The sequence below is a fragment of the Antechinus flavipes genome, chromosome 3 (assembly GCF_016432865.1).
Source record: "Antechinus flavipes isolate AdamAnt ecotype Samford, QLD, Australia chromosome 3, AdamAnt_v2, whole genome shotgun sequence".
Lineage (NCBI taxonomy): Eukaryota > Metazoa > Chordata > Mammalia > Dasyuromorphia > Dasyuridae > Antechinus > Antechinus flavipes.
The window spans coordinates 112,683,220-112,699,239 of record NC_067400.1 but is presented as its reverse complement, the minus strand read 5'-3'; the positions used below and the strand labels follow the sequence as shown (position 1 = coordinate 112,699,239).

General features: G+C 33.0%; 1 protein-coding gene across 1 annotated transcript; it reads right to left on the bottom strand.

Annotated features, from left to right (window-relative positions):
• Nucleotides 1-9,221: 9,221 nt before the first annotated feature.
• Nucleotides 9,222-13,748, bottom strand: LOC127557810 (coiled-coil domain-containing protein 70-like). The gene is made up of 2 exons (XM_051991111.1): nucleotides 13,618-13,748; nucleotides 9,222-10,491 (listed from the first exon to the last, which is right to left on the bottom strand). The coding sequence occupies exon 2, from the start codon at nucleotides 10,256-10,258 to the stop codon at nucleotides 9,482-9,484; it is 777 nt and encodes a 258-aa protein (XP_051847071.1). The 5' UTR covers nucleotides 10,259-10,491; nucleotides 13,618-13,748; the 3' UTR covers nucleotides 9,222-9,481.
• Between the last annotated feature and the right edge of the window lie 2,272 nt (nucleotides 13,749-16,020).

The following is a 16,020-nucleotide window of genomic DNA, read 5'->3' as shown; positions in this document are numbered from 1 at the left end:
TCCTTCTGCCCATCTTAATTTTTCTCTTTTTTTCAAATCTCTATTTCTATCTTGTATTGTAGCCTTCATTAGTCATGTTGCCCGCCACCATGCTAATATAATATACCTATATATGAATATAGGCAGGTTCTTCAGACCTTGCCCAAAAGCCATTATTGACTCAAGAGAGTTTTCAATTACCATGTCTTTTTGGTGGTTCACTGACCTTCCTCATCAGTTTCTTTGAAAAGAAAAACTTCCAGTTTAGATGGGGTTCTAAGTTTTGAAAAAAACAGGGGTCACAAAGAAACAAAAAAAAAAATAAAATAATACAGAACATATAAGTAATCCCTCATTGGTTTATAACTGGCCTATTTCCTTTTTCTGGTTATCCTTTCTGAATTATTTTATATCACTACTTACATGAAAGCCTTTGTTGACAATGCTTACAGGTTAATCATAGCAGCAGGGGAATGAATAGCTATTACAAAGGAAAAAAAAATTCTCAACTAGTTTGCAAGAGTCATCTCACTCTGACAGAAATATTCACAGTTCTGAAAGGGATTTACTAATGCTATCTTTTCTAGATCCATTTCACACTAAATCTTTCTACAACTTTCCTTATAAGAGAATTTCAGCATCCCACCTGAAAAAAAAAAAAATCCTTAGAGCTCATCCACAAACACATATTCATGTGAAAATCAAACAAATGATGATGAGAAAGTGGAGTCAGAGCATATTAAATTTCTCATTAGATCCACTATCTAAGTCACATAAAGCTCTCTCTCATTTATTCTAGTCACTATCCACATAGACTATTAAACATTTTTATGGACAAAACAGGGAAGATGAAATTATTAAATTGAGTAACTCACCACTTAGAATCATAGCATGTACTATTAGAAGAGATCTGAAATATTAATTTTCTTCAACACCCTCATTTTACAGAAAAGGAAACTGAGAGCTAGTATGATAGTGCTCAAAGTCACATAGTCCCAAAGTCAATTGGAATTGAAATGTTAACCTAATACTTCTGCGGAAAAAAAAGGAGAGAGTGCTCTTTTATCTCCTACATGCTGGTCATCTCAGGTCTTTTTCCCCTTCTCCAGTGATTTTATCTATCCAGAACCCAGTTAAAAATCCTTATTTGAAAGGATCTTAGAAAAGTCAAAATGATTAAGACCAAATTCAAGACTATAATTGTATACTTTAAAGGGGAACCACTGGACGTTTGAGTAAGTAATATTTACTAATTTCTCTGTACTAATATACTAAGTAAACTAACTAATATACTAAGTAAAACTTAATAGTTAACATACACCACTGACATTCATTTTTAGGTTTCCCACTCTCTTGCCCCAAATTGGAAGCAGATTGGGAGAATAAGGGCTGGGGCTGGTAGTAAATTTGGTATTGAGAAGCTTGCACACTAACAGCAGTAATAATTACAAGATCAAAGAGAGGAGATAAGGAAACTATAAAACTGGCATACAAGCACATGAGCAATATAAAATCATAAAAGTTTTGTAACATTGGGTTCAGTTTTTGTCATTCAGTCATTTTAAGTCATGTCTGATGACTCCATCTGAGATTTTCTTGGCAAAGTAGTAGGAGTGATCTTTTTTTTTTTTTTTAGATTTCCCTCTCCAGCTCATTTTAAAGGTCAGGAAACTGAGGTAATTGGAATTAAGGAACTTGCCCAGGCGAAACAATTAGTAAGTGTTAAAAGCTGGATTTTAACTCAGATTTTCCTATCCAAACATCTGGTATTCAAATCAAATCACTGTGTCACCTATTAAATAGATCCAGAGAGAAACATTTAATTCATTTCTTAAAATGATATAATAAAATTGAGGTCCTAATGAAGATCTGAGTCATGAAAAGACTCAATCTTATCTAAATTTGGTTTCTAATATGTCTGTTGAATATAATTGAAAATTTATTTTTTTTTTGTTGTATCCAGTTACATTTAAAACTTTTATATTTGTTTTTAAAACTTTTGTTACAGATTCTCTCGCTTATCTCCACCCCCTAACCCCCATTAAGAAACCCACATATGAAGTTATGCAAAATATTTCCATAAAATAATAAAGTTTAAAATGCAGTAAGGATGTTCAGCATTATGAAAAACATTCATTCATATCCAGTTAGTTCTCTAGTGCTGCCAGATAAACAAGAAATTTCTATTTTTACATAAAAGGAACATAATTCCCTTTACCAAAAAAAAAAAAAAAAAAAAAAAAAAACTATTCTCATTGAGTATTGAAATTGAGTACTCTCAAGGCATTTTTTAGTTTTGTTGATTCTTCCTCCACAGGTATGTTATACAATTCATATCATCCTCTCCATTTGCACAGTCATCACCTCATTTTAGACTCTCATCATCTCTCAATTGGTTTATTGTAATAATCTCCTCCACATTCTTCATTTATCCATTTCCACTTTCATTTCTCTTTTCTCCAGTCCAATTTCTACAGAGCTACCAAGTGATACTTCTAAATCAGATCTTATAAATCATTCCTCCCTCAGTAATCTCTAGTAGTTTCCTCTTGCTTCAAGGTAACTAAGACAAGGTTCTTAATATTTGTTTTTATGTTATGTACTTTTTAAAAAATAATTATAACTTTTTATTACCCATGTCTGGGTAATTTTTTACATTACCCCTTGCACTCCCTTTTGTTCCGACTTTTCTCCTCCCTCTCTAAACCCCCTCCCCCAGATGGCAAGCAGTCCTATACATGTTAAATATGTTGCAGTATATCCTAGATACAATATATGTATGCAGCACCAAAAAGTTCTCTTGTTGCACAGGGAGAATTGGATTCAGAAGGTAGAAATAACCCAGGAAGAAAAACAAAAATGCAAACAGTTTACATTCATTTCCCAGTGTTCTTTCTTTGAATGTAGCTGCTTCTGTCTCTTGTTGATCAATTAAAACTGAGTTAGATCTTCTCCTTATCAAAGAAATCCACTTCCATCAGAATGCATCCTCATACACTATCGTTGTTGAGGTATATAATGATCTCCTGGTCCTGCTTATTTCACTCAGCATCAGTTCTCTCCAGGCCTTTCTGAAATCATTCTGCTGGTCATTTCTTACCAAACAATAATATTCCATAACATTCATATACCACAATTTATCCAACCATTCTCCAATTGATGGGTATCCATTCATTTTCCAGTTTCTAGCCACTACAAACAGGGCTGCCACAAACATTTTGGCACATACAGGTCCCTTTCCCTTCTTTAGTATTTCTTTGGGGTATAAGCCCAGTGCAACTACTGGATCAAAGGGTATGCACAGTTTGATAACCAGAATGGTTGGATTCGTTCACAACTCCACTAACAATACATCAGTGTCCCAGTTTTCCCGCATCTCCTCCGACATTCATTATTTTGTCCTGTCATCTTAGTCAATCTGAGAGGTGTGTAGTGGTATCTCAGAGTTGTCTTAATTTGCATTTCTCTGATCAATAGTGACTTGGGGCATCTTTTCATATGGCTAGAAATAGTTTCAATTTCATCATATGAGAATTGTCTGTTCATATTCTTTGACCATTTATCAATTGGAGAATGGCTTGATTTCTTATAAATTAGAGTCAATTCTCTATATATTTTGAAAATTAGGCTTTTATCAGAACCTTTAACTGTGAAGATGTTTTCCCCGTTTGTTGCTTCTCTTTTAATCTTGTTTGCATTAGTTTTATTTGTACAAAGGCTTTTTAATTTGACGTAATCAAAATTTTTTATTTTGTGATCAATAATGATCTCTAGTTCATCTTTGATCACAAATTACTTCCTCCTCCACAAGTCTGAGAGATAAACTATCCTATGTTCCTCTAATTTATTTATAATCTCGTTCTTTATGCTTAGATCATGGACCCATTTTGATCTTATCTTGGTATATGGTGTTAAGTGTGGGTCCATGCCTAATTTTTGCCATACTAATTTCCAGTTATCCCAGCAGTTTTTGTCAAATAATTCTTATCCCAAAAGTTAGGATCTTTGGGTTTGTCAAACACTAGATTGCTATAGTTGACTATTTTGTCCTGTGAACCTAATCTATTCCACTGATCAACTAATCTATTTCTTAGCTAATACCAAATGGTTTTGGTGATTGCTGCTTTATAATATAGTTTTAGATCAGGTACAGCTGGGCCACCTTCATTTGATTTTTTTTTTCATTAATTCCCTTCAGATTCTCGACCTTTTGTTCTTCTATATAAATTTTGTTATTTTTTTTTAGATCATTAAAATATTTTGTCATGTGCTTTTTATGGCAATTGGGTGGATCCTTTGGACTTTTCTGAATGTTTTTAAAGGCATAGAAATAAATTTATAGGACTAGATAATTAATTTATGTTAGAATATTTTTCCCCTTCAAGTTCACAGATCTCTTAAAATCCAGCCACAATATGTATGTGTATGTATGTGTTTATATAGATATATGTATATGTATGGGTGGATGTGAATACATACATGTGTATATATATATATATATATATATATGTGTATATATATATATATACATGTATGTAAATATATATGTATATATAATCTGTGCTTACTTGTAGCCTACTTAGGGATGGTGGGAGAGATGAAAGGGAAAAATAATAAAGTAAAAAAAAAAAAAAGCAGCAGAGAACAAAAGGGTAACTTAAAAGAAAAAGATTGCCATTCATGTATATAATTTATTATGTATAATTTCTTAAAATGGAAATATATTGTTATATATTTGAGTCTTCCTTGATGTTCTGCTGGGCACATGACAATGTTGTGCTATATTTTGTTTGATTTTTCCTTTTCTTTCACCATTTTTTTTTTACTTATTTTGTATTCTGTCCATTAAGATTTTTTAAATTAGGGTTTGGCCACAAAATGCTCTGGAATCTCGAACTTTCAGGATATGAATTTTTACTTGATGATATAAAATTTTCATTGACATTTAAAACCTTTAACAACCTACTTCTTCCAAGCCTACCTTTCCAAAATTTGGATACTCTACCTTCCATCACAAAATCAAGTACAATGAAATTGGTTTTCTTGATACTCCTTATTTAAAGCATTGCATTCCTGTTCAGTCTCTTCAATCATATCCATCTCTGTGACCTCATTTGAGATTATCTTGCCAGAGATACTGCGTACTTTGTATTTTCATCTCCAAGTCATTTTACAGATGAGGAAACTGAGGTAAATAGGGTGATTGAGATCATGTAGCTGGAAAGTGTCCAAGATGAGATTTGAGCTCAGAAAATGAGCTCAGGACCAACAAACTATCCCCTGTGCTATCTAGTTGTCCCATCTCCTACATAGGTGCTATTGAAAATCTATCCCCCAAGCTTAGGATGCATTTTCTCTATAGGCATGTCTCTTTCAATGCTTAGTTTCCTTCAAAGCTCAACTGAAGTACCTACTTCCCTACATGAGAGCTTTCAAAATTCTTCTGGCTACTAAAGTCGTCTCTATCCTTGAAGATTTGACTTATATTTACTTTGTACATGTTTTATATATATTAGTATATATACATGTTTTTTCTTCTGATAAGAGTATATTCAGGAACAATTTCATTTTATTTTTTTTTCACATTACTGGAAATATGGTAGATAGTGGGTGCAGAACAGGTTTCAGAGTCAAGAATTCTTGGGTTAAAAATGTCTCTGACACATATTGATTATATGTGTGCAAGTCATCACTTACCCTCTTAGTGTTCTGGAGAATTTCTCTAATACTATAGGTTTCAGAGAAGTATTTTCATCAGATGGGAGCATCCTATATCAGTGAAGTCACAGGTCTGGCCCCTAACTGGTACTTAGGAATCCCTAGCACATAAATGCTTGTTGATTAAGCAATTCTCTATGAAAGCTAAAAAAAGTATTCCTCAAAGTAGAAAAGTCCAGTAAACAAGCACTAAACCCAAAGAAGTTATTTTTATAACTGATATTTAATAATGGTACTTTAGACCATAAATTATTTCATCCTTGTTACTGTTTCTAGAGAGGAAAATTTGACATATTTCAGTTGAGTTTTAGCTGATGGGTGCCATTTTCTGACATCAAAAAATCAAAATTTTTATTCCACTATTTTAAAACTGTATAATTTATAGGTGTCTAATGTGTTTATTGCATATATAAATTTATATTCCACTATATTACACAATATTTATAAATTATATTTCAGAAACATTCTATAAAGCTAGTATACATTCCTCTTGCTCTGTTTCTGTCATCCTTGCTAAAGCAGGAAATGATTTAGACATGACAGTTTGCTACAGTCTCCCCCTACATCCAGTTATTGCCTGGCTATTGGGTAACATACTAGAAATAGTTTAGAGCTGGAAAAGAACTTTTAGCTCTTTTAGTCTAGTCCCTATATTTTGCAAATAAAACATTTCATAAAAATAAAACTGGAAATTCTTGACTACTGGTATAGGCACTTTTCCACCAGGCTGCTTGCTCTGTTGCAGCTGCTTCTCTGTGACCTGTGTATTATTTGATTTCATGCAAATAGTGGCAATATTCTCTTGAGATTATATGTAGAATTGTGGTCACAACAGTCCCATTAAGCAGATAAACTATCAGGAAAGAACCACAAGCTGTTAATAACCACAGTAATGAGTGATTCAATTAATTTCAATGTTAAGAACTTAAGATTCAGAAAATATGGTTTTAGTGTGATATAAAACAGTATAATAGTGTACTAATTATATACCGTTTACATCCAAATTTACAATATATGCACCCAGAATGTTGCCTGATCCCATGATTCTCTAGGCTAGTGATGGTTACGATGAATTTTAGGTTCCTCCACATCCTGGAAGCACTCCCAGGACAAGTTAAAGGTCCACTCAAGCTTGTGTTTTGGATTCCTTTGTGATTTATGTGTGACTCATGTAGAAAATTGTTGAAATCTTTTTAATATTTAATTTCCTATACTTAAGAGGGTCTTTGGCTTATTCTCTACCAAATACATTTTTGAAATTTCTAATTTTGAGGTTTGTTCTTATGAACAATGATACTATCTCAAACTGTATATAATACTTGCTTTTAAGGTTTGCAAAATACTGTAGTTTCATCATTTGATCCAGTGAGGTGCCATTATCTTCACTTTACAGATGAGTTAATTGACTTGTTCAGACTTAGAATGTGTTCTTGACTCCCAATTCAGCAATAATTGCCCTTATAAACCCTTTTATGATATTGTCGCTAGCATTTTGTTGTTTGGTTCACCCCTCTCCCCCATATTTCCATCATCTTTCTAAAATATGGCCTTCAGAAAGTAACATTCTACAGGTGTACAATATGGCCAGCACAGAGTACAGTGGAACCAAACTCTAGACATAGTACTTCTCAGCACTTCTGATTGTGTTTTGATCATGTGGTATTGTGTATAAGTTGTCACATTAAAATAGGAACTATATTTTCTATCTTATTCCTCTTTGCTTGCTTATCCTTATAAACTAACACAGTCATGTTCATGAAATGGGTGCTCAATCCTTGTTGAACCTATTTTTTTTTCCAATTGTAACAGACATTTTCTAAGAGGAAATAAATTACTAATAGAATTGTAGGAACATATAGCTAGAACCAAGAGAGAGCTAGTTAGAAGTCATTGCACAGACCCTCTCATTTTACAGATCAGGGAATTAAGCTTCCTAAAGTCATAATATAAATGCAGAAGTGGTAAGGATCTTTGGGATGGATTTAAAAGTTCACATCTCACAATGGCTAAACTGATGTCCAGGTTGATGCTGGGACTTTACTGATATTTACTGGGACTTAACTGTCAGAGACACTGACAGTTTTGAAACTAAATCCAACAACCAAAATCCACTATTTTAATCTATTTTAGTTATCTTGTTCAGTTATGTCTGTTTTTTTGTAACCTCATTTGGGTTCTTTGGGGAAAAAATACAATGGTTCACCATTTATTTCTCCTGTGTATTTTATAGATGAGGAATTGAAGCAACAAGGATTAAATAACTTACCAACTCCTGGATTTGAACTTATGAAGAATTTCTTTTCCTGGCAGTATCAGCACTTTGTCAATTGTGTCACCTAGCTAGTATCATTTTATCTCTATCTCTATCTCTCTATATTAATAAATTATACTACCTCAAAGCTACTTCATAGGTGGGGTTATGAAAACTTGAAAATTGACAAAAAGCATTAAAATGCATTTTCTTTACCTCTTTCTCAGAGTTTCCTTCCTTCAAAGACAATCTAGCAGCAACTCAGGATAAAGGTTTGCTAAATTGAATTTTTTCTTTTTCTTTTTTTATATTTACCAAGCGGGTGGCAGAATTTTGCTTTCATGATGAGATATTGCATATGACATTATCTTTGCTCTAAAAAAGCACTAATTTTACTATTAAGTTTTTAGCTTCCTCTCCACCTACTACTCCCTTCCCTTTCTTTCTTTTTTTTTTTTTTTTTTTTTTTTTCCTCTTCAGGGATTTCCTGGTGAAAGCATGAAGTGGTTTGGTACTGCTTTCTGGATGGAGTTTGACCCTCATTATCATTATCATTATAATATTTGTAAATCTTATAAAATCTGAGAAGATACTGGAGGTGCAACCACTTCTGTAGCCTGTGTGGTCTGAGAAATATCTGGGCCTATTTTTAAAATATAAAAAAAAAGGGAACAAAACTAAATGATCCTAAGGTCTTTCTATTCTCTTTATCTTTTGAATAGTAAGTAAACTTGGTCAGGGACATATGCCTCCTAAATGAATTTACTGGAATCCATTTTTTTTTTATCTCTCTTAATAAAAGAAAAAACAATGAAGGGGAGATGGGAAGCTAGCAAATCTCTGGAGCTCCAAAGTTCTGAGCTACATTGGGCTTATGCTGAGCAAATCTCCTGCTCTAAGGGAATTTAAATGGTGAGCACACACACTATGGATTGCACAAATGGCTGATCAGGAGAAGGGTCAGGTTTGTGAACAGCTCTCCATATTTCTACACTGAGAAAGATAAGGCCTAAGCTTATTTTTTTTTTTTTTTTTGGAATAGATCAATATGCAAAGAAAGAGAAAACAGGGGAAACCTAGTTAATACTTCTTTCACCGCTCTGGTTCCTCATCTGTGAAAAAGAGGAGGATTGCATTTCCTAACCTTTGAGGTCCCTTCCAGCTCTAGAACTGTAATCCTTTTCTTTTGGAGTAATTTTGGTCAAAGAGCAGAGGAGGAGAGAGATATGTAACCCTAGCCATTTAACACTAAATCAATAAAACTTGGACACCATTACCCTTTTGAATCTTCATCAGCACTGTATTGTTTCCAGGACCTGCTACTGAGTAAATTTACCGTGGTAAACTTCAAGGCCTTTGGCGCCAAGCCCAGAATAATCATTTCACTTTAACTGGCTTCACCTGTCCAGGTGATTCTCATTTTTTTAACTGTTTTCTCATTATGTTTTTCATCTCACGCAGAAAAGCCCACGATCATCCTTTCTCAGTCATATGGGTCACAGTCACAAATCGTATTTCTCTGGTGGTGTGCCCCTATTCTACATTTTCACTGTCAGCCTGCATTTCCTCTTCATTTCCTTGGAGAATCTTGTTCCATTCCTCCAGTATATTCGCCTCCTCTCGAAGGGCTCTCTCCTCCTCCTGCAGGGCGCTGTTCTCCTCCCTAAGCGCCTTGTTCTCTTCCCGAAGAGCCTGTTCTTCCTTCCATAGAGCTTGTTCTTCCATCCGTAGGGCTTTACTCTCCTTCCACAGGGCTTGCTCCTCCATATTCGGGGTACTTTCCTGATGCTGGAGGGCTTTGATCTCCTCGTGGAGGGATTTGATCTCTTCTTGAAGAGCTTTTTCTTCATTTTGGAAAGCTTTCTCCTGCTCCTGAAGAGCCTTAATCTGTGCCTGAAGGGCTCTATTTTGTTCCCAAAAAGCTTTTTTTTCCTTATTCAAGGCATTACTTTTTTCACAGAGGGCTTTTTTGTTCTCCCACATAATCCTCTTGTCCTCCCAGAGGATCTGATTTTGTTGTCTAAGGAACTGATTTGCCTCCCGAAGTACCTGGTTTTCTATTCGAAAGGTTTTATTTTCTCCCCGAAGAGCCTTGTTTTCTATCCAAAGGAACTTATTCTCTTTGCGGAGCGCTTTATTCTCATCCCGAAATATTTTATTATCTCTCCAAAGATTTTTTTTCACCTCTTCTTGTTGTGGCTGCTGCTGTTCTTGATGGTGCTGATGTTGCTCATGAGTGAAAGAAGGTAAAGAGGAAAGAAGGCGGGACAGCTGCCCCTTAATAATCCATTTGGAACCCAAGACAACCATTTTTTCACGTTTGTAAGAAGAGTAAAGTAAAATTCAATGAACTTTTTTCACATGCTGAGATTCACCAAAGAAGAAAGGAAATTTTGTTGTTTTTAAAACAAAAAGTGGAAACAAAGTCTTCGCTATGAATCAGATTGTAATTGTTTGGTTCCAAACCGGTATCAAGTGTTGGTATCAAACTTTGGCAAGGACTAGTGTGGTAGCAATCTAAAAGCAAGGCTCGCTCAGTTCCACTGTCAAAGAAAATGATGAAAAGAGAAACCAAACATTTATTAATAATTATGCAAATATTATATAATGCGTAACTTTTATTAGTATGGGATGACTATATACAAATTTTATTCTAGTTTCTCTTGGTTAGTTCAATGAGTTCTTTTTCAAATTACCTCCAGGCTTATTTCTTGTTGTATATTAAAACATATTTTATTAGAATTTTTCTGGTTTCATAAAGACAAAACGACTGTTACTTAAAAGGATGATAAGATATCATTCTACCAATTCTAATGAGTTAATTCTAATAACTAATGTTATTAGTTATAACATACATAAGCTGACAATCATTACTTACATTTGTGCTGTCGCTGAATTCCCTAGAAGTCTTAAGCTTTTTAGTTTAGGGACTAGTTAGCTTTCAGGTCATCTATAGTGATGTCATTTACAAGTGTTGACATTGCTGTTACAGTGAACACTTATTTGTAATGACTGCCTATATTTTGTCCCACTGCATGATCATAGGAAAGGGAAGAACATACATTAGATGAATTAATTTTTAAAAATATTGATATGATTTTCCTTCTAAATTTAACTTGCATATACTTTATATGTATCTTGCATGTATTATAGATATAGATAATAGGTTTATATCTATATATAATTGTTGTTGGACTTGTGTTTATATTAGGTATTGTCCTACAATTTCTGTTACAAAATAGGTGTTTAATAAGTTCTTGCTTATTGACTAATGGAGAAATGAAGATAAATTTATATACTTATGTATATTTCTATGTATGTCAAAAGCTTAAAATAAGTTATTTATTTTGTGAGACCATCTATTATTTCAAGGATTCTTGACCTGGGGTATGTGAACTTCAAAAAAATTATCATTGTATTTCAAAATAATTTCCTTTGTTATCCTTTACATTTTATCTTATACACTTGTTATTCTTAGATTGTGATCATATGCTTCTCTTGATGGTTAAAGTTCATGATTCACAAAATATTAAGACTTCCTAATCTATTATATGAAATCTTTCTTATTCAGACTTTAAATTTCAAAGGAGAAAAGGAGAAAGACAGATGAAGAAAGAGGGAAGGAAGAAAGGAAGGAAGGAAAGAAGGAAGAAAGGAAGGAAGGAAGGATATGAATGATTTTGATAAAATTATATATAGGTATACTATATATTAAATTAACCGTTACATGTAGCTGTTACATTAGAACACATTTTTGGTGATTCTGTTTTCTTCTCTTTTGCTCTTATATCTGTCTAAACAGAATCACAAAATTTCTGTTGAAAAGGACCTCAGAGGCCAATCAATCCAATACACACCTGAATAAAAATAACAACCTAGATGATTTTTTTCTTTAAGACTTGCAGTGGGGAATCTACTGCCTTCAAAGACAGGCATCTCACTGTGGGAAGTTCTGTTAGGAATTTTTTCCTCACACTAATCAGAAAGCTTCCTCTCCTCAACTTTCATCATTTACCACCAGTTTTGTCTTTTGTGTCGAGCAGTACATCTATTCACATATGTCTCTTTCACAAATATGTGTTTGAGAGTATGTATCATGTATATATGTGTGTATAATAATTTTTCCCATGTATCTATCCTCCAATCAAATACTTGAAGACATCAGTTATAGACATTGTAAATAAGTGGAAAAGAAAAAAGATTATTTAAAGGATTACTTTATGCCTTTTATTAAACTATTTGAAATCTTAATTCAGTAGGCTAGAAGGATCCTAGAGTCATAAAGATCAATTTATCCTCACAGAAGGGAGGAGCAGGAATTCATTATAAGGTCACTGACTATATACTTCTAAGCTAGTCAGTTATTCTATAGTTTCCAGAATAGGAAAGTGGTAATATATTAATATAAACCTATTTTTTTCCTGTAGAAGAACAACCTAAAAAGCATATTAACTGGAAGGATCATGGCTTGTTAGTATCAACATTTTATATGTAGAATTTTACATGCCTTGGTCCTTATACCATAAAAACAAATAATAAAATAATGAAAAAAGCAAAACAGGATGTTGATTGAGAATTAATCAAAACAGTATACAGTATAATGATACCAGTAAATTTTGTATCCAGGCAATGCCATGTGTGGAACTCTTAGGATATTTATAGATGACTATATTATTAGTAAAATTATGGGATAGATGATATAAAAATATAATTACGTCATCATCCTTCTGTACTGAGTTGTGAATTCACCTAGCAGACAATGTTATTAGACTTAAAGTTCAGAAAATTTGACTTTAAATCTAAGCTCAGAATTGTATTAGCTCTATCACCTTAGAGTTCTAGGAAATTTTTTAAAGTAATGGAGAGGATGGAAGGAACTTTAAACCTTTTCTATTTTTTTTTAAAGTATTAAGTATTTGGAACTAAAATGTTATTTGGATAAAAACTGTTCTCTGCTTTAGTTTCATCCACTATAAAATAAGGACAATAAAAGTGTCATCTTCCCAGAGTTGTTGGGAAAATAGATTGATATAATCGTAAAGTACTTTAAAAACATTTGAAAATATACATAAATGTAAACTATTGTTGTTATTCTTGTTACTATTGTGGCTGTTCTTGTTACTAGGAGAAAGCACACTGGATCTTGGTTCAAATTTGGTCTTTGATACACATGTCTCTTTGAACTTAGAAAATTACTTAATCCTTTTTAATTTCAGTTTCCTTATGAAGTATCCATGGCATCCCCTCTAGTTGTAGATCTATAATTCCATAATTAAATGTCTTCCCTCTGATGATCCTCAATGTTTTCACTTGCTTTAACTAATCTTTCTAGTTGACTTAAGCCATTTCTATGTCCATATTATAATCAAACTAATGGAAAATTAGGTAACCTCCAAATGATACAATATCCAAATAAAGAATCACTAATTTGAACATGTTGCCATGTTCATGGTACTCCTTACATAATACCTATTTTTACCAAATTTGAATAATAAGGATTTTATGATATAGACCTACTATCAATCTGTTTAATAACCTATCATAACAAGTACAAGAAGAAGAATAAAAAGAATGACATGATGATAAATTTCTACCTCCTGGTTAAAAAAAAAATAGGACTGCGTCACTATATTAATTTGAAAAGAGAGAATTTTAACATATTAACTTACTAAGACGGGAAATGGTCGTAGAATTGCCCACATCTGGAGTTAAAAGAAGCCTGGATTTTATCTAAATACGTGCCATGTTTACTTGACTCTAAGTTACTACTTAAGTGGTGGTTTTTGCTACCACGGTTGCTAAGAATTCAAAAAAATAAAGAACTCTCTGAGTGTTCCATTCCAGAATGCACTATTTCAATTGGGTTTAAAGGTGACATGGCACAATGCCTTATATTTTTCAAAAATGTAGCCTTACTATTTATATTCAGAAATTTCTGGGCTATCTATGAATTTTAGTTTTTACTCAAATAACATTTTAGCTCCAAATACTTAATATTTTAAAATATTAGAAAAGGTTTAAAATTCCTTACATCCTCTCCATTACTTTAAAATTTTTCTATAATTCTGAAAATAAAGTTTCTGCTTTATTTCAAAAGTGTATTTCATATTATCCTGAATAATGTGCACATTTCAAGATGAATGTCTACATGTCTTTGTGTTTTATGAAAGAAATAATATTGTAGAGTAAACAAAGCTAGTGTTGTCTTGGCTCTTGCCAAAAGAAATTAGAAGGTGGGGACAAGAGACAAAAAATTAATAAACTGTGCTGTTAGAGGTAATAGCTGTTTTCTCTCTTGAATTTACTTCTAATTTAGCCTATTTATGTCTATATATTGTTACAGACACACACACACACACACACACACACACACACACACACACACACACACATTTAGTAGCTCACAATTGTATGTTGTTTCTCCCCTCATAGCTATTTGATTGTGAGCTCCTTGAGAAAAGGACTTGGTTTTTGTCTTTTTTGTGCCAATAGTTAGCTCAGGATCTGACCCATAGTAGGGGCTTAAAAAGTGTTTATTTTCTGTCAACAAAACATTTATTAGGCACCTACTTTGTTTCAGAATCTGTACTAAAACCATTCACTTAAATATCCTGGAGAGTAGAGATTTTGTTTTGTTTTGTTTTGTTTTTGTCTTTGTATTCTTGGCCCTTACCCCAGAACCTGATATAAAGAACAAGTTCTTAATAAGTGCTTGTCAATTGATTAAATGTGAAAATTCATACAGTTGATATTTCATGTTTACTTCCTTGAGTGATAATACAAGATGGAATTTAATGTACAACAGCAAAGAGTCACAATAGCACCCAGAAGGAAAAACAACAACAACAACAACAGACAATCTAAGTCCTACCCAGATAGATGGATTGCATTTATCTATATTTTATTAATTCAAAAATCAGACTTTGGAGAGAATTAAAGAGATATGCAGGAAGGAGTAACTGATTACTACCTGAGGAGGTTTGTCTCATTTTGGTCAGTTTTAAATAGTGGTGAGATTTGGTTTAGTTTTTCTCAACAATATTTTATTTTTTCAAATATATGTAAAGACAGGTTCAACATTCATTTCTGTAAGAGTTTGAGTTCCAATTTTTTTCTCCCTTCCATTATTCCTACCCCCTGCCCAAGACAGCAAGTAATCTGATATAGGTTAAACATGTAATTTGTCTTTTATTTTCTGATTTCCATCTATTGATCCTAATTTGGACCTCGGAAGTTGAGTACAAACACTTAAGTCACTTAATGTGTCAGAAACATTATGTCAGAGAAAGTGATTAAATCCTAATTCTGAAACTTACTATTATCTATGTAATTTTTCACAAGTCACTTTACCTTGGTAGACCTCAGTTTCTTTTGCTATAATTGAAAGAATTGGACCTGACAATTCTAATGTCTTCTCTATCTCTAACTATTTAATAATATTCTAGGATTCTAGGATTAATATTATAATATTTGAATGGGAAATCAAACCATTTGGTTGAGGGTTAGAACACCAAGGCCAGAGTCAGGCCAGTGATGTTGATTCATAATTGAGCCAAAAGAATATGAAGACTTCTTCCATTTCAGCTGCCCACATTTAGACTGATTATAATGAGTAATTTCCCTTTCATTTCCAAATATTATATCACTTAATATGCAAAGTAACATTTTAAGATGAAGAAAATCTTATTTTAACATGTTTTTCTAATGTCATAAAAAGAAAATCTAACCATCTAAATCATCATTTGTATGAATTGGGTTTTGTAATTTTTCTTTTTTTTTAAAGAAAATCACTATTCCTCCTTAGCCACAGTGTAAAGCGGCCAAAATCACTCCCCAACCACTGAGTAACTCTAAGGCTACTTCTCTATCAGGAGACATCTGTGTTTGTGCTGCATTTGCTTGCATATTCTTCAAATTCCTATCACAAGGAGGAGAGAGAAGCTAATTCATGTCAGGGCACCTAGCCAGAGTGGAAATTGCCAAATATCAGCATCAGATTTTGTGAGAATTAAGTTACTCACTCTTTTGCTTCAGTACATGAAGACTTGTTGGTCCGCTAAAAGGTTAGGAAG